Source organism: Pyxicephalus adspersus, chromosome 1 (genome assembly GCF_032062135.1).
Source record: "Pyxicephalus adspersus chromosome 1, UCB_Pads_2.0, whole genome shotgun sequence".
Classification (NCBI taxonomy): Eukaryota; Metazoa; Chordata; class Amphibia; order Anura; family Pyxicephalidae; genus Pyxicephalus; species Pyxicephalus adspersus.
This window is the reverse complement of record NC_092858.1, coordinates 46,430,165-46,450,986: the sequence shown is the minus strand read 5'-3', so window position 1 is coordinate 46,450,986 and position 20,822 is coordinate 46,430,165. Positions and strand designations below refer to the sequence as shown.

The window sequence follows — 20,822 nt, the reverse complement described above, 5'->3', positions numbered from 1 at the left end:
GTCTGAAGCAGTTGATTACTTAAAAGGCAGCATTAGTTAATGTGTTACCACTATCTTTTCTGAAGAAATCTCTTCAGAGCACAGTAAGGTCAGTTGACCCCTTTAGGTATGTAGCAGCTAGAAACAAGTATTTCCCTTGTGTCGTATGGGATGGCCACCTGTGGGAACCCCTGTTAAACACCAGGAAAGCTCATCTCTAAGCACTTCTGGGTCCAAAACGTTCAGATCTTGCTTACATGTAAAACAGAAAAACAGCTAGTCAAATACAGCAGAAGAGGCAATAAGTGTCAAAGAGACCCCTGATATTATCAAAAAAGTCCCCGAAACTCTTGTCAGCCCCTTTGTGATATTAGTAATTTTTGTTGAAAAACAAAATGTAAATAAAATGTAATGTGCACACAAGCGCAAATGCACAAAATAGGCTCCCAGTGTGCACTCCAGAGTGAGAGGAATACATTACTAGTTATTTGGTATCTATTTATTGGGCAATTCTACTTTGTAATTTACAAAAAATATAGATATTTGACTGTATTTGTGTGCACTAATTTAAATTATTTAAACATAGATTTGATAAAAACAGTTTGCTAATATCTTGCAACAAAAAAAAATGCAACTACCAACTTTTTATTTTACAGGGTCTTTGCTTTCAGTAAATTTATTTTGGGGGATTGTGGGGGATTTTAGAATATTTTCGAAAAAAATCAAAACGTTTTCATGGATAGTGTAGAAAAGAAATAACTTTTGTACTGCGTATTGCTATTTCTGTCAATGCTTGGAGATTTACCCTCTGTATTTGTCCAGGTTGCTCCTATTCCATTAGATGGAAATTTAACATTTTAGGAGTATCGGTAGGGTGGGGAGTCACAGGTAGTTTTAAGATGCTGACATGCTGTCCAGTAATAACTCTCTATTTGGGAAATTCCTTGGCTTGGAGATGTATCTTCCTACTTCCTGCTTCCCATAAGAGATTATTTTGAGGATCATGACATGGTGCTATAACCATATTTAAATAATGAATTTTTCTAAAATATCTTCTTTTATTTTTTTCTTTGCAGAAAGCATAGTTCGGATCATGAAGAAATGAACACAGGCATGATAGAACAGTTAAGAGAAGCAGTTGATCTGTTACAAGATCCTATAAGGTATTCTTGGGTCATTACTTAATTCTCTGTATTTTATAAATTAGAGATGTTTGGAACAATCCTGCTTTTAAATATATAAATATATATATATATATATATATATATATATATAAAGAATGACACATCCAGGGAAAAAAAGAAGCATTACATACATGATAGCTAGAAACCAATCAGATTTCAGTTGTAATTACTTTCATGCAAGCTAAAATGACAGCTGACATCACATTGTTTAGGGCAATACCTATAATTCAGTAAAATGTATTTTTTTTTTTTTTGGATTTTCCCTTTAGTGATTTGCTATTTCACCCACCCCAATAACATACTAATAACATTGATAAAGAAGTAATTTATGTCTTTATTACATAGCTCACTTATGTCAGTGTGTTTTTGTGCACACATATTTTACTTTAACGATTTGGCAGATTTCAAGCACCTAGGTTTTAGAAATTTGGGGTTTACATTCACATAACTTTATGCAAACCGTCCAAACATACTCCCATTTCTAAATGCAGTGCAAAGAAAACTTACTGAATCATAAGGCCCAAGTCCTAGTTGTTATAAACTATTTACATTTGGTAACACACTGACCTTTAAAGGGGGTTAAAACTCCATCAGTTACTATGATACTAATACTAAATGTTTATATTAATGTGTAATAAAATGAGGCCATACAGCTACTAAGCCATCATCATTTTTTATATATAAATAGGCTTGCAGCAGAAAACTGATGACAGAAAAATTAAATATGACTGGTTGCTATAAACAGTATTGTCTTATATAATTTTCTTTACCATTGTAGAACACTAATCTTTAGTTGTGTTTTTTGTATTTTCCAGGTTAAGAATGGGAATTGAAGACAATGCAGAACTGTTCAGTGCTCAGACTTCTCCATCTGATCCAAACAGAACTGCAGTAAAGTGTGTTTATCTACCATAGTAAAATATATTACATGTACTTTTGAGGCACATCTCCAAGCTTATTGCCTAATTGGCTTTTTTTTATCTCTTACAGCGGCCAAGTGGAATTACAGATGTCTCCAATATTGCAGGTACTGATTATTATGTCCCATAAAATATTGCATAGTTTGTTTCTCAGACTTAACTCTAGTAATATAGCTCCGGATAAGCCTATAAATCTTTAGTCATATTGCAGGACTTTGATGCCACATTCTTTTGTTTTGAAGTTATTCTCCAGCAGACGAGACAGGTTTTACTAAAAATTCACTTTTAACATACTAACCCCTTTTAATTTGCTTCCAATGTATAGAATGACACGCTGAATGAAACTGAATCATGTCATATCACTGAAGAAGAGGTGGGTTATAATATATGCTCTGACCTGTTTTTCATTTACCAGCATAATTAATATTGTCAACTAAATTTGTTTATTTTATTTTTTTTATATAGATTTTATGATTTTATCAAAAGCAAAGCACAGTGCTGCAATCTTTTTCTCCAATAGGACAGAAAATCACAAAGCTATACTCCGCTAAAGGCACATTTATAAAGGGTTCAGTCTTAGATTTGGCTACCGTTTTAGTGATTCATCAGTTAAATGATAACATGGAAACATGGGCCTCAATTATTTATTTGGAAAAGTTGGGCTTTGCAGCTCTCTTTTTCACGTAAGCTTAACAGGTGTATAATAAATGAAAACTTGTTTACAAAGGTCTTTAATAATAAATGATCTATACCAGCATCATACATTGCAGTCAGCCATTCTTTAAATCCTTTGGTAACATTGTTTGGTTTGTAGAGAGCAATCTGCATCTTTCATTTCTGCAATCCCCTTAATTCTGTCTAAGGTCATGTAAATGCTGCTCTAAATAAAATGTATTGCCTAGTAATGTCTTTAGATTTAGAGCAACAATAGTTTTGTTGGTGTGGGTCTTTCGCATCTATAGGAGCACAATGTTTTTTATTACAACATTGGTTTTAATATTGTGGCTATAGAAAAAAGTCAGGGAAAAGAATAATTCCATCTACTCTTTATAAATATACCCCTCAAAAGAATTACCTTTTAAAAAGACAGTGATAAAAATGATTTATTACTAAGCCACAGAAAAAGACTTACTTTTAAAATGATCACTTTGATACCTCTATTATTCTGATTATATCTCATTTTGTAGTCAGTATCGTGGGCCCTGTACCCTCAAATCCATTTATCTGGCATGCATGAATACTTACATAAACTTATTTTAGCAGCTAAATCTGTCACAATTACAATTACAGTATATTTAGACCAATGCTGTTATATGCAGTTAGTATGCATTACTTGTGTGCACACAGTTGCGCCATTACTGCAGCACAGTATAAGTAAACACATGAAAATTCACAAAAATATATACAGTATAAACCTGTAAACATGTATTTCATTTGAATAAAATAAAAATGTTGTGTTTCTGAACATTTGAACTGGGATATGCTTGAAAACAAAAACAATGGTAGCACATATTTAAAAGTGTATATATGGACTAAATGTCAGTACATTTGTGCAGTATATACATATTTACTTATGTTTTGTTTTTTAAAAATACTAAAAGTACATAGAAATATCCATCAGTTCATTCTAGAAACCCAATTAGAGCCTGAACTTCCTGAAAGCATTCTCTGCTGTACCAAAATTCCAAACAAACCAGCCAGTGCAGTGTAAGGCTATGTACACATCAGATCACTGTTGCTAGAAATGATTTTTCATGACAGTTTCCAGAGACAGATGAATACCAAGGACTGTACACACAGTGCCACTCCTCCATAGAAAAGCACAGAAATCATTCCTGATCAGTTGTTCATTATTCTGTCATGGCAGATTGATGGACGACATTGGGGGACAGCTATACATATGTTAGATTTTAATGTAATGCGTACTATTCATCAGTTGGACAACAAAATACATCTATCCCATATTAGCTAAGGAGTGAGGGGTGTGTTTTGTAGCTGAAAGGAGAATTAGACAGTACTGATAATATTGCTTTGGATTTCAGAGCAGCAATGGCATCATTGTCATCTCAGTGCTGGAAATAAGGCAAGATTTAAAGTGTTCTGTTTGTATCACAATGTCATGTCACAGGTTGACTTCACATGTTGCTTACAGTGGAATTGCTCTTTAAAGATTTTTAAATTCCAAAAAAACAAATACACATTTGAAAGGAGTTAATGAGTATGTTGTTATCTTTGCAGAATGAAAACAGTACTCCTAGCATGTCTCCAGTACACAATTCTGTGGCATTTGGTCTGAAGTCTCGATCCGGTAGGTTTATTATTGTTATATTTTTCCTCCTTATGGTCAAATATATTTTCAATATGAATGAAAAGTATGGAGTAGTATGTAGTTTATAAATATGGTTATCTTCCAATTAGCATAACCTACGATCAGACAAATCTTGTTGCATCTGGACTCTGGTTACTGTATACCATTGTGCATTTAACATGTGTTTCCATTGATTTAGTAGAAATGCATGTTTAGAGTAACAAGATAATTTTCATATATTTTGTAGCAATGTAGATTGCTGTTTTTTTTTTTTTTTTTCAATAGCATAGAAAATTCCCATGTTAAGCTACGTTTTGAGCAACAAGAATTTGTAAGAACTGTTTAAAGTGGGATACAACAAAAATGTATTTGCTGCAAAGCGTGGATTGCACTGGAAAAGTGAACCTTAAGAAAAATGTCAGAATACCTGTTTTGGGTATTTTCAAGGGCATTAAATATTCCAAATGCCAGAATTATATTCCTGTGTGAAGGCTAAATTTACTGAATTCTAACAAAACAAAATATTTCTAACAATTGAATTCTGTCAAATGGTATTCTACCTTTTTTTTATATAATAATATTTTGCATGACCTGATGTAGTCATAACAAGAGGGGTAAAAGAATGAAAAACATGTCAATGTTATGATGAAGATTTTCTAGTAAAAGTAAATACTGTGTAAATGCATATTAAATAAATCCTGATTATGGCAATGTGTTTAGAAAGAGAAAAGGAGAGATCTGTAACATGAAGATATCTAATAACATTTCATTAGTGTTGAGCTTTTTTAGTATTTGACTATAATGTCAAGGATATTGATTTTTAAGTAAGGTTTTTTGTGTTTAATATTCTAATATTATAATTGTGATTAACAATATCCCTTTGATATTTTTGTATAGTTATTTTATTTGCTGTCAAGATTTACTGCAATGTGTAGCTTGGTGGCAAATGTAGCATCTCCCCTGAGTTAGCGGTCAGTAGCTTGAAGACGCCGTAAATGCGCTGCAACCTCCACACCAATCTAAATATTACCTTGGTGTGAATAATCATAGCTAAATTTCTAAAACTGGGAGAAGTGGGCAGTCATTTTAAAGGACTCACAAATCTAAAATGTATTTAAAATTTGAATCTCTGGAACGCATTATAAATCAAGTCAGTGGAAGTTGTTTTACTTGTTTTGCAGAAGTCTGACCTGATATTCTGCACCAAGTATGGTGACAAAACTGCAACTGCATTGCTGGTAAACTTCTGCAAAAATATTTTTCAACAACACTTAATACTTTCAGTGTAAATTTGGGTTCTTGGCAGGGCTTTCACATTTTCTAAAGCATTGAACTGCTGAGGTACTGCTTGCTTGGATAGTCTATCTGAACATAGCCTTACTGTAGGTAAGGTTAATCATTATAGCAACTAGTTTTATTATCTGGGTTCTGATCCCTTCTTTAATGTAAATTTATGAAGGTTATTAAAATCTTTTATGAACCTGCATGTAAATTAATGTTGAATGATTCCTGAAGTTTGCAATCCTCTTGTACTCAACTAAAATGAGCAAAAATAAAAATAAAGAAAAACCTGATACATCATGAGCTGATAGCACTGTGCCCACGAGGGTCTTCACTGTGTTCTTGTGCTCAGTCTAAAGTTTACTGCTACCAGCTAGTTTGTGCCATGAATTGCCAAGTTTATGTGGTTATACTTACTGTATGTAGCTGTCAGCATTGCCGCATGTTGAATTCTTACACAACAAGAGGTAACTATTGATCCGATTATCTGTTTGTTATTCTGTTTTTTATTGTATTATAAAACATCAGTGGCAAGCTTTTTAATATGCAGCCATCACACTAATAAGCAGAAATCAGTCTTTAGTCTGTCAAAGAATTCCTGAGATTTAGAGTTTCTAATGATATTGGTTTTTAAACATTAAAATCAAATGTGGCTATATCGTTATATTTACATTTGGTTTAAGATGAAGGTAGATGAATAATCCATATTATGTAAGAAGTGGGACAAGGCTTGGTCCTCCACTGGGTCTTTTCTAGAACCATGATTGTGGGAACTTTATATCTAGGCTAAGCTACTCCTGCACTAGTAAATAAATAATTATTCTTTATGTAATACTTTGAAGAATCTAGGGTGGGTAATAGCATTTCTTAATTCTGCATCATGCAATGGATTTTACAAAGACTGAGTCACCGCTATGTCAAGAATGGTGGGAGATCTATCTGCCATAGTTCTGGTCAGTAGGAAAAATGCAGGAATGAAACTTCCTCCATTTGAAAATGAAATTACAGGAACAAAAAGTCTTAAATTCATCATAATCATTCATTCTGGTTTGTAGTTTTAGAAACGAGTTGTTTTCAATGCGTCTCATACATGCTAAGTAGTCCATGTGATTTACTCTGGTCCTCTTTTGCTTTATATGGACCTCCTCTGACACCCCCTCTCCTACAGACCCGTCCCTCACTCTTCCTCCTATCTCCTTCAACAAAATTACACAGGCACAAAATTTGGACAGTTATAACATGGACATGGCACCAGAAGGGGACATTGACAATGGTAGGTTACTGGTATTATAGATCATCCAATGCATGTCTAATGAGAAGAAACATCCATGCTGTCCACATAGCCCATTGTGCAGTTCACACTTTTTTTTTTTTTTTATCTTGTGTCACCTGCATCATTATGAATGTGTTTATCATTCTGTACAGATCATAAATGTAACTGAAACAGTTGGATTGTTACTGTAAATCTGTCTTGCAGCTTGTTTTCAAATATATATATATATAACGTTATTATTATATAACGTCACCTTATTGGGAAATTAAACTGCAGAAAAAGACCAGTTTGAGTCAGTCATGTTTTAGGTGATATTGATATAGAATAATATCTGGTCCTAATCTACTATTGAGGATCACTAAGAAAAGATATCATTTCATCTCTAAGAGTTCAGATAGGGAAAACAGATGGTGTTACTGCTGCATACTTTTATATCATATTTTAAGGTTACGATCTGACATGTGCCAAATAAAAATCAGTTCTACATAGTATAAACACTTGAATTAACTACCCACAAGGCTATTCTAATGCCATGCTAAAAAAATGGACTGCATGAATTCTGTCATTATATTCATGTTGTTTATGCACCAGCTGGCAAATGTATGGGGTCACAATATAGTATATTCAGGGTCAGATTTATACTTATATGACATGTATTCTTGCCGGCAGGCCAACTGCTAGTTGTTGTCTAGTTCTGTCCCCCCAACCCAATCAACTACCGTATACTTAAAATCACAGTAAAATGGTCAGATGTCATTGCTGTATAAGTTATGAACTATCTGGAGATAGAATCCTGAAAGGGGTAGTGCGCCTAGGACTGATGACCAGAAGACAAGTGTAATGGATTATTCACCAGAAAGAAGGGCAGTTTACCTTTCATTTTCAGTTGACAGTCTGTGATCAGTTTGTTACTTTAGTTTAGGTGAAACAGTGTAATCCATGCCAAATTAGAAACTTTCTGAATATCCTTCTACACTTAATTTCTCTTTCCTTCTCCTACCTTTTTTTTCTGTCCTACACATAGTGGTCAGAAAACCTGTACTAAGGTAAATATTTAAACAAAAAAATATTTTTCCATTAGAGACTTAGGTTGACCTACTCAACTGCAGCTGCTCCCCATATCTTAGCCTCGCCTAAACTGGCATTTTCAGTCCACAAAATAAAGGAGGGATCTTAGGAGAGAAATTCAACAAGGTTTATTGAAAAGTGGAGTACAGATACATTTGGGAAAAAAAAACATCTAATGTTATAGAGGAACTATACTCAGAAATAAAAAAAAAAAATTACTTTAAATCCTGCAGAGCAGTCTGATCACTCCAGGGGTGTCTGGCATCCATCCTGGAGCCGGTGCTCCGGGTACCGCCATCCTCGTCTTCTGTTCCAGGTTCTTCATCCTACGTCACCCGACCCAGGTGCGAGATCAGGTGACTTGGAAAAAAAATTTGCAGATCTCACTGCGCATGCATGAGATTGGCAAATTTTTCTCTTTGAGCAAAAAGTCTCCTTTGGCGCATGCCGGAGATGCTCCGATTATGTCCGACCATGACACACATATGTGCAGTAATACAGTGGTACCTTGGTATAAATCCTTAATCCGTTCCAGATCCTTGGACTTATACCAAACACAATTTTACCTTAAGAAATAAAAGGAAACTGAATAATTTGTTCCCTTGAAGAAAAAATCCTATTGTTGTTGGCATAATATACATTGTTATGGGGTTGTATAGAGTAATTTAAACACTGATTAATACTAAAATACATAAATACAAAAAGCAATTAGATGAAATAAATAAAAATGTAACCTCACTTTACCTTGCTGCGAAGAGTCGAGTGCCTACTAGGATGGTGCTGGGAAGGGAGGAGGAGGAGATGTCATGTAATTCACAGAGAGTTATAGAGCGGGTTGTTCACTGAATGGTAGCAACTGGCATACTGACGCTCCTGGGCAGTCGTGGCTTTTTCTCAAGAGGGGTAAATAAAGGTAGCATGCGGTGTTATGACTCATTTTGACCCAAACAAGTTCTAGCACAAAGGTTGTATACCAAGCAAGATTTTTTGTGTCCAAACAGGACTTTTACCAAGTTGGACTTATTCCAAAGCAGACTTATACGAATGTACCACTGTATATGACTGGTAATACCACTGTGCATTGTAAGACATCTTACAACGCAACTTCACTATAGGTAATGTAGATATAAATGATGAAAAAGCACTGCTGTAGCTAAGGGATGTAAGACCTGTTTAGAATACAATACACCCCTCTAGTGGTGGATCAGAACAATTACTAGATGGCAGATGCATACTAAATAGACCATTTTCAAACTTTTACGATACACTAGCTTGTAAATTGAGTTTGATTTAATCAGCTTATTGGCACAATCAGATTATTGGTTGTGATCAAATACTTTACTCATGAGTATAACCTAATCATAACACATTTAGTAAGCAATGTAAAGACTGTAAAGCCACAGACACACATGCAATAATAGTCGTTGGAAAGGACCTTTCACGATCCTTTCCAACAACTATCACTGCACGATGCATGAACGAGTGCTTTACATACAGCACCGTTCTGCTCTATGTGGAGGGGGGGAGGAGAGTGACGGAGCAGCACCCTGCTGCGCGCTTTACCCCTTCCCTTGCATTAGGATCGTTAGTCGTCCATCGTCTGTGGATCCGCCAGGACGGTTGTTCGAAGGATGGACGACTGGCGCTGTACACACGCCAGATTCTTGCGATTCTTCCGATATTGGTCCTGAGCCGATTATCGGGCGAGGACCGTTGGATGTGTGTACATAGCTTAACTGTTACATGAAAGTATGCATAGATCTTTGTTTACTGAAAAAGTGAACAGATGTGTGAATTATAAAAAAATTAAAAAATAACATGAAAAATGTAAGCACTTATAAAAATATTTAAGTGATAAAGAACAAAAGAAAAGCGAGAAGCAGTACAAGAAAAATGTAAATGCTGATAGGCTGCCACAATATTGCCAAGACCATACTATACACTGATAATCACCTTCTTATGTAAGAAAAAGAAACAAAAAATGGGTAAGACATAGCAAGAATGAGTAATGAAAGAATTAAATGTCCAGCTGCCTAGTATGATAAGATATTTTATATAGAAAAGACTGCCGTGGTTTCAAGAGAAATCTCAAAGAGGTAATTTCAGTCCCCATGCAATGATGCCATTTATGCAACAATCTATTCTAGATCCTGAGAGTGCAGACCTATAGACCTAGCATGTTTGGTTTACAGCACAGAGATAACTAACATCACAAGGCTGTTTACCATTAGCACATAGTAGTTTTAGGTTTGTTAGCCATTCATGTGTACAAGATGTGAGCATGGGGACTTCTATAATGTTATGCTTGAAAGTAACCAATAAGATTATGATTAGGACAGTCTATAACCTAAAAGTTCTCTATTTAAATACTATGAAGTAAGCTTGCAGTTTCCTAAAATATAAAGTATTTAGATTCAATAACATTACAGGGTTAAAAAAAACAATAATAAATAATCAACACCTAAAGGATTGTGGTGGTGCCATAACAATCTTTACCTCAAATTACAGTTTATTAGAATTTAAATGTTTAGATCTAAAGTCTGCTTTTGAAACCCTTCTCCATAAAAGTTTTATGTGTATGTGAAGAACCTATTATGGGCAGAATCTTAACAAATCTTTCCATTTCTACATACATAAAATTCCAGTTTTTCATTAAAGTAATAATATGGTGCACATACATCCTAAAACATGTTCTTTATTGTAGGAAAGATAAAATCACAAATTAGCTAACAGATGTCCAGTTCAGCAGTAAATGGAGACCTTATTGTTATTGTGCTATGTTCCACTTCTGTGAAACAAATGTTTTTGTGCCAGGCCTCCTTATGTTTAAAGTAACCATAAGAGCATTGACCCCTTTCTCTCCGTACAAAACATTTTGTTCTTGACTGCTTTCTTTTATTACCATGACGAATGACAGCTCAAGTTTTGTTGAACATAAAAAAATTTAAAAACATATTACTAAAAATAATTCATTATAAAAAGAAAAGGATGTAATTATTTTACCAATGAAGCCAATGAAAAAAACTGCAGAGATGCAGCATAAGAGGAGTGGTGGGAAGGATGGATGAGTCTGGCTGCAGCATTCATAATAGATTGTAGAGTAAAGAGTTGGGTTAGTGGAATACCAGACAGGAGGATGTTAAAATAGTCCAGATGAACATAAACATTTTCCCATTTGAGAAAAATAACACAGGTCAACATGTCATTTTCATCAGATATATTTTTATCTGGGCTTTCTAGTATTTTTGATGCAGATTTTAAATCTGTGTTCAGTTTTTCTCTAGCACGTCTAGTTTTGTGATGCAGCTAATTATATATTGTGTGAATTTGTTATAAATAGCCTTAACATATTACAACATTTAACAACAGTTTTCTTTAGAAACCGCACTAACTGTGATTGTTTTCATTTATCTTCATGCGTAGAAATTGCATTAATGATCCAGACAGTTTCTTTTACGTGTGTGGTTCATTCACAATGAAAGCACAACGTCGCCAAATTAGCACAGAACCTAAAAAGATATACATATTAAATATCGGCTGTCCATTTGGTGACCAGGATAAATCTTGGGGTCCACATGTCATCTGTACCAGTTGTTCCAACGAACTGCATGACTGGCTAAATCGGCGTAAAGCAGCAATGCCATTTGCAATCCCGATGCTGTGGAGAGAACGCTGTGACCATCGACTGCTATTTTTGCCACGTCAACAAAAGTGGATTCTCGGGTAAAACCTAGCACAAAATTGTATATCCAGGCCTTGATTCTGCAATTAGGCCTGTTCTCCATGATGATTCATTGCCAGTTCCAGTACGGCCACATAATGGACTTGCTTCTGTAGAAGGTGATGAGGAATGTGCTGGAGTTGCAGCCAGTTACAACCCTGAATCATCTAATCCTGACTACTTGGCCGATGAAAATTCCGAACCTTTACACAAGCAGAGCTGAATGATCTCGACCCTGATCTAAATCTCTCCAAAGACAAAGCGGAACTTCTTGCTTCAAGTCTTAAACAGAAGCAGTTGCTTGCAAAGGGTGTAACTGTAACTCACTACAGAAAACAAAATCATAACTTGACAATGTTCTTCACTAGTGATGGCTCACTGTGCTACTGTCATGATATAAATGCACTCTTTAACAGTTTGTCACAAGAGCATGTTCCATCTGAATGACGTATCTTCATTGAGTCCTCTAAAAGAAGCTTGAAAGCAGTCTCATTGCATAATGGTAATTCCAAACCAAGTTTACTGATTGCCCATTCCCTTAACCTAAAGGAGTCCTATGACAACATCAAGTTACTACTTGAAGCAATCCAGTATAAAACAAACCAGTGTAACATCTGAGGGGATCTAAAGGTCATTGGCTTGCTGATGGGAATGCACGGAGTATTCACAAAATATTGCTGTTTACTTTGCCTGTGGGACAGCCGATCTACGGCTGACCATTATGTCAAGTGTGATTGGCTACCAAAAATATACGTTTAAGCCTGCAACAAACAATGTCAAGTTTCTGCCTCTGGTTGATCCACATAAAATATTTCTGCCACCTCTCCATATCAAGTTAGGCTTGTTGAAGAACCTTGTAAAGGCCATGGGTCAATCAAACTCCATGGGTTTTCAGTACCTTGTTGAGAAGTTTCCAAACATAAGCACTGCAAAAATAAAGGAAGTGATATTTATAGGGCCACAGATCAAGTCTGTATTAAAGGATGATGGTTTTAAACAATCTCTCTCAGCAGCTGAGCTAGAAGCTTGGGATGCATTCAGGTGGCTGTGTGAAAATTTCCTGGGCAACCATAAGTTTGCTGCATACAAGGAAGGAGTTCAGAATCTGCTTGATTGATACCAGAAACTGGGTTGTCGCATGTCATTAAAAATACATTTCTTGCACTCACATCTAGAATTCTTCCCAGAAAATTTTGGTATGGTGAGTGACCAACAAGGACAATGTTTTCACCAGGACATTCCGTTGATGAAGCACTGCTACCAAGAATTATGTAATGAATGTTTGATGCCTGACTACTGCTGGATGCTGTACCACGATAATCCAGAAAAAGAGGACACAAGAAAATCACACTCTAAGCATTTCAGAAGAAACAATGGTACCTAACTGATACTGTTCAGTAGATCTTTACCACAGTGTGCTTAATTTTACCTCGCACTGACGATGTATTAACATTCACTTCAATGCTGTTTACATTTTAGTGCAAAATACATGCACGTACAATGTTACGTATAATAGTACCCATAACTCAGGAACTGTACATGTTAGGAAAAAACTGATTTAGAAGTTTGCTGTGGTTTCTGATGATTATCAAAACTAATGTTTTGTTAACCTGTGTATTCTAAGCTTTTTGTTTTTTTAATTCCTATATAAACAGAGAACAAAAATGGGTAATTTAAGTGTATCTCTGGGAAAACATTTTAGTTTTGGATAACAGGAAGGGTTAGTCTTTTTGTCATGTTCTTAGTGCTGTGTGTGTTCCATTTGTGGAGGTTTACCACCCTATTTCTACTTATATCTATTGTCACCAAAAAGAAAGTAAGGGTAAAATTGCAAGGTTGTCAACAAAAGGAAAAGATAATATTTCAGTAGGAACACCTGTTCCAATGACAGCTGTCCAAGTGAGGATTTTCTTAGAGATTAGCTTCATCTCTTTTTCCAAACAGGAAAAAAAACATGTATTTGGCTGAGGTTTTAATCTTTCCATGCTTTTTCCAAAATCAATAACACATTTTAGCTATACATAAACTTTAGAAATGGTTTATGGTTTAAACTTAAAAAATTGAATATGGTTGGTAATAGTAGTTACACTGTGGCAGGTCTTTATGCACTTGTAATATCCTGTTCTAAAAGTTCTTTATTCCTCCGACGACATGCACATTACCTGTTCGTCAAAGTCATGTAGCTGGATCAGCTCTATTGAACAGAGAGACGTGCTCGGGTTTTGCAGAGCAGATAGTGATATCTGCCCTCAGTTATAAATGAGTGTAAGTTATGAAAAAATTTCCATAAATAATGAAGTGCTTATGATGACAGCATGCAGAAATTCTGTTTAAGCACCATCATCATTGTGTACACATCCTGGTCATTTACACATTGTGGTCACCATGTGATTGTCACAAGTTTGTGCCTCTTTTAAAAACCCTTTTAGATGATGTTTTGGCTTTTCTTATCAGTTCTCTTTGTTGTTCTCTAGTTTTTATGAGACCACAGAGGAATTTGGAATCGGTGGATCCCCAGTTTACAATACGAAGAAAAATGGAACAGATGAGAGAGGAGAAAGAACTCATAGATAACCTTCGTGAGGTACCATATTTGGGATTTGTATATGCACTACATATTCAGACCTAATTGTGGTTTGCTGATCCCTTTGTCCTACTTTAAGATAAGGTGATGCAAGATGCTAAGGCATTAGATCACAAAGAGGAACCTCCTATAGCAATTATTTTATACAGGTAGTCCCCAACTTAGGAACATCCGACATACAGATGACAAACGGGGCTTATGTGCAGGTCGGAGGCTTGATGGGGGGAGGGGGCAGTTCCAATGACTGAATTGTCTTTTGGTTGTAACTCTTTATTGACCAAGACAAACTGCAGTTGGTTCTTTTTGCATATCAAAGCACAGCTTGCTCCAGAAGTTAATGAATGTGTAGGCTCCGTAAAGTTTTTTTTTTTTTTGTGTGATTAACTCACAGTAAGGGTTTTACACAGTAACTGAAATCACAATGTGCATGCACCTGAAGGTAAAAAATAAAAAATATGTTGAGACAAAATGTGTCCTAATTGCATTTATTAAAATAAAATAACTGTTCCGACATACATACAAATTCATCTTGAGAGCAAACCTACAGTCCCTATCTTATATGTAACCCAGGGACTACCTGTAAATTTCATAGAAAGAAATAATTCAGTTTTATAAGGCTGACACGTGCCCTCCTGATTTTTTTTTTATTTGGAATAAATAAAAGAGTCTGTAAATCCCAAATGAAATCCTAAAGTTATAAATAATATATAATATTTGGAAATCACTCCAGAAATATAGTCTGCTATCCCTAAACATCTATGCTATGTGAGTAAATTCGAAAACTTCTTTCACCTTTTATTGTACTATCCTGCACCATCCTCAGTCTGTGCTGATCCCTCTTTATTGCAGCAGCCCATCCCATTGTTGTTCCAATATTTACCTACCTCACAGCAAGAGTAAAACTATGTAATGCTATGTCACCAGAACAATATTCAAAAACACTAGCACTTTATTATCAAAGCCATGGCATCCTCAGCAAACTTACATTTACTATTAAGGTCCTTTCCCTTCTTTATGCTTGCATCCACCTCATTCTATACCCCTCACCTAAGGAAGGAATGTCAGAGAGACATTTATAGGTAATATGAAACACTAAAATGTCTACAGGTTTTAAAATTACTTTCCTTTTTGTTTCCAGAACATTGAAATTAGATTAAAGATCTGTCTTCCAGAAGATCTTGGATCAGCTTTAATGGATGGAGTTGTTCTCTGTCACTTAGTGAATCAAATCCGCCCCCGGTCAGTGGGGAGTATCCATGTGCCCTCTCCAGCTGTTGTAAGTCCAAGTTAAAATGTATTTTGTTGTACAGATTTTTACCAGATGTTACTTCTGAACAGTCTATTCTGTGTGGTCAGTTTAATTAGCTGTATCTTAATCCCAGTTTTCTTTTTTATTATCTACTAACTAGTCTGTTAGCATTGAAATACAAGGGAGACCCACATATGTTTAACAAAAACCCAGTTTTATTAAGCTACTAAGCACTATCTTTAAGAGAATAAATACTAAGTAAAATCCATGTTAATTATTAAAAAATACAGCTGTAGAATGATTCCACCTGCGCTTCAGGAAATATCATGCCAACTTTTTTCAGTATGGTGCAACATTGTATAGACAACCCACTGTTGTAACTAACAAGACATATGAACTTTTTGCTGATAAAGTGTCCAGTCAGTGTAGGACCCAGGTTGAAAGAATGAATGGTATGGTAATGGTCTCAAATGCACTGATAGATTATTATTATTATTACACAGCGCCCACATATTATGCACCACTGTACAAAGTCCATAGTCATGTCACTAACTGTCCCTCAGACGGGCTCACAATCTAATCTATTATAGTCATATGTCTTTATTACAGTCTAAGGTCAACTTTGGGCAGAAGCCAATTTACCTAACTGCATGTTTTTGGAACATGCTCAGGATATAGAAGCATGTACACAAACAACATTCTGTTTCCCTATTTGAGCCAGTTGCTGAAGCATTTTGTATTTTTTCTACACTTAGGCAAAACAGATTACACTTGTCTTAAAGCAAAGTCAGAATTAAAGAAATTATATGGCATTAAGCTGTTTTCCTATTGTTTTGTTTGTGTGTGGCTAGTTTGAGGGTCAGGGAGGGTGGATGATCTGTCTTGAATATTTACCGTGATACAAGTAGTGGTGTATTATGAGGAAGCCCAGAGGCGCAATTTATAATATTTTTTCCCTTTTATTTTTGCATGTCTGACATCTTCTCATCCACAGAGTATCTGGGAGACATAAAAACTGGGCAGTGTACTAAATACTTATACTCTGTACTACTGCTAATATACTGTAGTACTAATACTGTAGTACTACACAGGATTGATTACTTCCACTCTTCTTACATATTACTTGTTCAGGTCTGGAGATTGGCCATTGAGGTCAAAACAATGCATACTGGGATAAAGGAGAGGTAGTCACATGCTCCCTTATACCCAAAAGCAGACGGTATTTATTTGGGAATTAATAGGAAACAGGAACACTTAGAAAGCATAAGTGGGGAATCAAGCATTCGGGGTAATGTGAGTACCCTCACAGAACCACTGGTTCTACTGCTGTCTAGGACTCCATTAGAAAGATTTGCCTTCATGTCCTATTTTTGTGAAAACCATTTACCAAACAGGAAGTGGAGGAAAATTTTCAACAACATCAGAAAGCAAACTGTAGAAGGTTTTGAGTACAGACAGACTTCAACACTCCAGAATTTCCAAATACTTCAAACTCAGGACAAAGTAAACCATGAATCCACTCTATAACCATGGGATTACATAGATGGAGACAGGAATGCATATTTATATGCACCTAGGGCACCTTAGCCATATATATATACACAACTGTATGAATAGTTCTGGATTGTTTTATAACATTGATATCATTTGTGTTTTTGCAGCCCAAACTCAGCATGGCTAAATGTAGGAGGAATGTGGAAAATTTTCTGGAAGCATGTAGAAAACTGGGAGTACCAGAGGTAAATATTTTAATATTAAGCACCTGTTTTTATAGAATACTAAGCATGTGGATGTAAGTCAATTTTACATTTAGTTTATTGACTGAATCATACCCATGGCTTCTGCATTAGCCCATGCTTTGTTCTGTTTACCATGACAAACAATGCAACTAATGTTATAGTTCCTTGGTGTGTTTTCATTGTAATGCTTCATTAAATGTGACTATGCATGAAACTTGGAAGGAAAATAAAACTATGTTACCTGCATTTTTAAGAACATTTTCTGGGCCTTAGAGCCAGCAGTATCCCCATTGTGTTCTTGATATTAGGAAACAACAGCGGTTATTCTTGACAGTCACTTAGTGATCCAGCTACACATTTCACTAAACTACATTGGGAAACAGCTTTACAGAAGCTAAATTTTTGTCTGAGGTAATCAAAATGTTCTTCTTGGGCAATGAAAGATTAGAATCTGTGTAAAGCATCAGGCATATTCAGTTCACTGCTGGGTCATGTGACTTTGGCACTTCAGAGAATAGAGCTGTCTGTCATATACAGATTGCCTCCTGTCCAACAGGACTGAATGTTGGTAAATTTTTGATACAAATGTTATTTGCTAAAGTACTAAGCACATTATATCTAATCGTCATTCTGGAGATGAATAGAACCTGATGAGCTGTCTCAGGAAACACAATTTATGGTCTTTTATGACATATTGCAGAAGACCGAAGTCAGAAGTTGTTTTATCATACATAGTTATAAGCATGTTATAAAATGTTACCGAATTGATGTACAAAAAAAAATTTTACCTAAAAAAAATTCAGAAAAAAAAATGTCTATAAACTACCTGGTATAAACTGATTTCTGTGGGATAGCGAGTATCATTCTGTGTGGAAGATAGCAAAATTTTACTGTACATTTGTGACAACATTTTATAGTAAATTAGCTTTAAATTCTCCCAATTTCCTGTAAACTTAGTAGGCATGGTATAGGTAAAATGTTTTTCACTTTCTGATCACTATTTTAATAAAGGCTTCCACATTCTAGTAGTTGATTGTAAAAATGCTCTGTTGTGTGTTCATCTACAGGTGTTCCCCGAGTTACATTTGAGATAGGGACTGTAGGTTTGGACCTAAGTTGAATTTGTAAGTAAGTTGGAAGGGGTACAATATTTTAATACATGCAATTAGAAAAAGGATGTTTTTCAGATTTTTTTCCCAACATATTATTAGGCAGCGTGGTGTCATTACTGTATGAAATCCTCACTGTGAGTTAATCACAAACAAAGCAAAAAAAAAAAAATCTTTATGGAGCCTAGACATTCATTACCTTTTGGAGCAAGCTGTGCTTTGACATGCAAAAAGAAATAACTGCAGAGTTTGTCTTGGTCATTAAAGAGTTACAAGAGGCTGCAGAAAGAGCTCACCCCCCTAAGATCACCCAAAACCTCAGCTGTGTTTAGCAAAAGATTTCTTCTGCAAGTCATGCAAACCCCCCCCCTCCCCCTCTCCAAGCCTCTGTTCTGCACACAGCAAGCAGGGAAGCCCGTTCGTTCATATCTAGGAGGCGTCCGTATGTCCTTAACCCAGAGACTACTTGTATTTTCAGAAGTTTTTCTTTGGCCCAGAAGTTTTACTACATTACAAATGTCACCTAATGTTTTTTTTAAACACTACCTCAGTATAAAAATGTGGCGTTTAAAAAGACCTTTGCACAAAAATATTAGCCTTATTTTGGGTGGAGTGTGAGGAACAGCGCTTTTGAAACCCTGTCGTTAAGATTATGCTCTGTATTTTTTCTGGTAATCCCCCTTGCTAACTAGAGAAGCCTCTCTGATGGAAAAGGCAGCAATAAAGTCAGTGTAATGGACTTCATGTTGTGGCAGGCAATGGTAGTAACAATGAGGGACATCATTGCACTGGGAAATGGAAATAAGCAGGATGTGAAGACACATATTTTATATTTAGGAAGTAACATTATGCCCCATCCAGAAATAAAAAAAAATCATGCAGAAGTCTGTAACATTAGGTATATGAAGAAGCAATATTTTGCTCCAATAGGCAAGATTTTTTTTAGGTAAGGGAGTTGCCTAAAAGTCCCAAACAGGAGCCCCATCAATGTAGCTTTGGAATGTTGGTAAACTGGAGCTTTGGAGTGGGGTCCAGTGTGTGTTTCTGACCATCTGATGACTCCTTAACATGTTTAGAAAATAAAAGCATTTAACAGATCTTTTAACACAATCATTCACAATCACAATCTTCAATATTAACTGATTACCGGTACATATAATCAGTGGAATACATGTTTTATCCTTACTTATAGAATGCCCTATTGTTTATTATTCTTTGCAAAACACAACACTCAGCAGAGCCTATAACTGCCATTCTGATTATAGTCCTTTATTGTACACCCACAGCTGGCTTTTTAGGGGACAATCAGTTAGCGTTCTGGTGGATTTTCTTTGGTATTTAATCAGAATTTTTCAACATATAACTGCTACCAGACAGGATATTATAAAGAAAGCACATTTTAGTGTGCATTACTACAAGAACTCTTGGAGTGTTGTGTGCGCTGGATATTAGTAATATACCCTGTGGTTAAATTCAGTCAGTTATAATTTCATTGGCTATGTTCTGCTTTATATCATGGTAATGCATTAAAAAATATCTTATATACGTTGAATAAAAAAGTTCTAAACCCCAAACAGTTGATTTTGAGGTGAAGGATAATGAGCAGAAGATTTTGAACTGGTTTTTGTTTCCTCCTCTCTTGCTACTTTTTTGTATAAGCAACCTTTTGTGAATTTGCAGTAGTATGCTGTATCTTCAGTGGTCACAGCCCTCTAACATGTCATATATTACACATATGATTGCTGTTTGAATTTGAGTACAGATATCTTTTCAGATTTCTAACAAAGTTTCTAACTAGAATTGTAATCTTCTGTACCTTTACAGACTTTTCCAAAAGGAGGTTTGGTAACGTGAGAGGAAAAAGGATCCTTACTGTGCCAATGTATCTGATCCCCCCCCCCCCCCCCAAACCTGACATTAATGTCCTTTTGTTCTGGGAACAAGTAAAGCGGATCACCTGATGCCAATTAAACTGTTTGAGATCTACACAGTGTTAAAAAATTCTGGGTCCAAAATATGTATTGTTAGCGCTTTAAGGAAGCATCGTTTGCACTTAAAATATACTGTGCATAGCACAAAATAGAAACAAACATGTAGCACTAGCCTCATGAAAATCATTTGGACAGCTAAATTACTACTCTCAGGATTTCTGAGTGTTAGAGCATTCCACCAAACATCCAGCATCTGAGGGTACTGACTGCAATATTTGCCCATACACTATCCCTGTTTCCTATATGGCAAAGCAGCATTTCCTACACCCTGAGTTCCCCAGCAGAGTACAGAAGTCTGGTGGATATCACAAGAGACTGGGATAGTGTGTCGGCTGATAATGTCATCCTGAATATTTTGTGGTATGCTGCAATACAAGTAATCTTGTAAGTAGTGTTTTTATTTGTTTAATAAAGTT

General features: G+C 35.6%; 1 protein-coding gene across 3 annotated transcripts in view; it reads left to right on the top strand.

Annotated features, from left to right (window-relative positions):
• LRCH1 (leucine rich repeats and calponin homology domain containing 1) overlaps positions 1 to 20,822 on the top strand; it is a 105,128-nt gene that overhangs the window by 68,758 nt on the left and 15,548 nt on the right. For 2 of the 3 annotated variants that reach the window (XM_072409877.1, XM_072409860.1), the window contains exons 11-18: positions 1,056 to 1,142; positions 1,979 to 2,059; positions 2,154 to 2,190; positions 2,409 to 2,456; positions 4,322 to 4,391; positions 14,209 to 14,318; positions 15,457 to 15,594; positions 17,229 to 17,306. In XM_072409877.1, the coding sequence (XP_072265978.1) occupies positions 1,056 to 1,142; positions 1,979 to 2,059; positions 2,154 to 2,190; positions 2,409 to 2,456; positions 4,322 to 4,391; positions 14,209 to 14,318; positions 15,457 to 15,594; positions 17,229 to 17,306 (649 nt within the window). Of the gene's footprint in view, positions 1 to 1,055; positions 1,143 to 1,978; positions 2,060 to 2,153; positions 2,191 to 2,408; positions 2,457 to 4,321; positions 4,392 to 6,840; positions 10,355 to 14,208; positions 14,319 to 15,456; positions 15,595 to 17,228; positions 17,307 to 20,822 lie in introns of those variants that run through there. The other variant, XM_072409869.1, reaches the window with a different exon arrangement.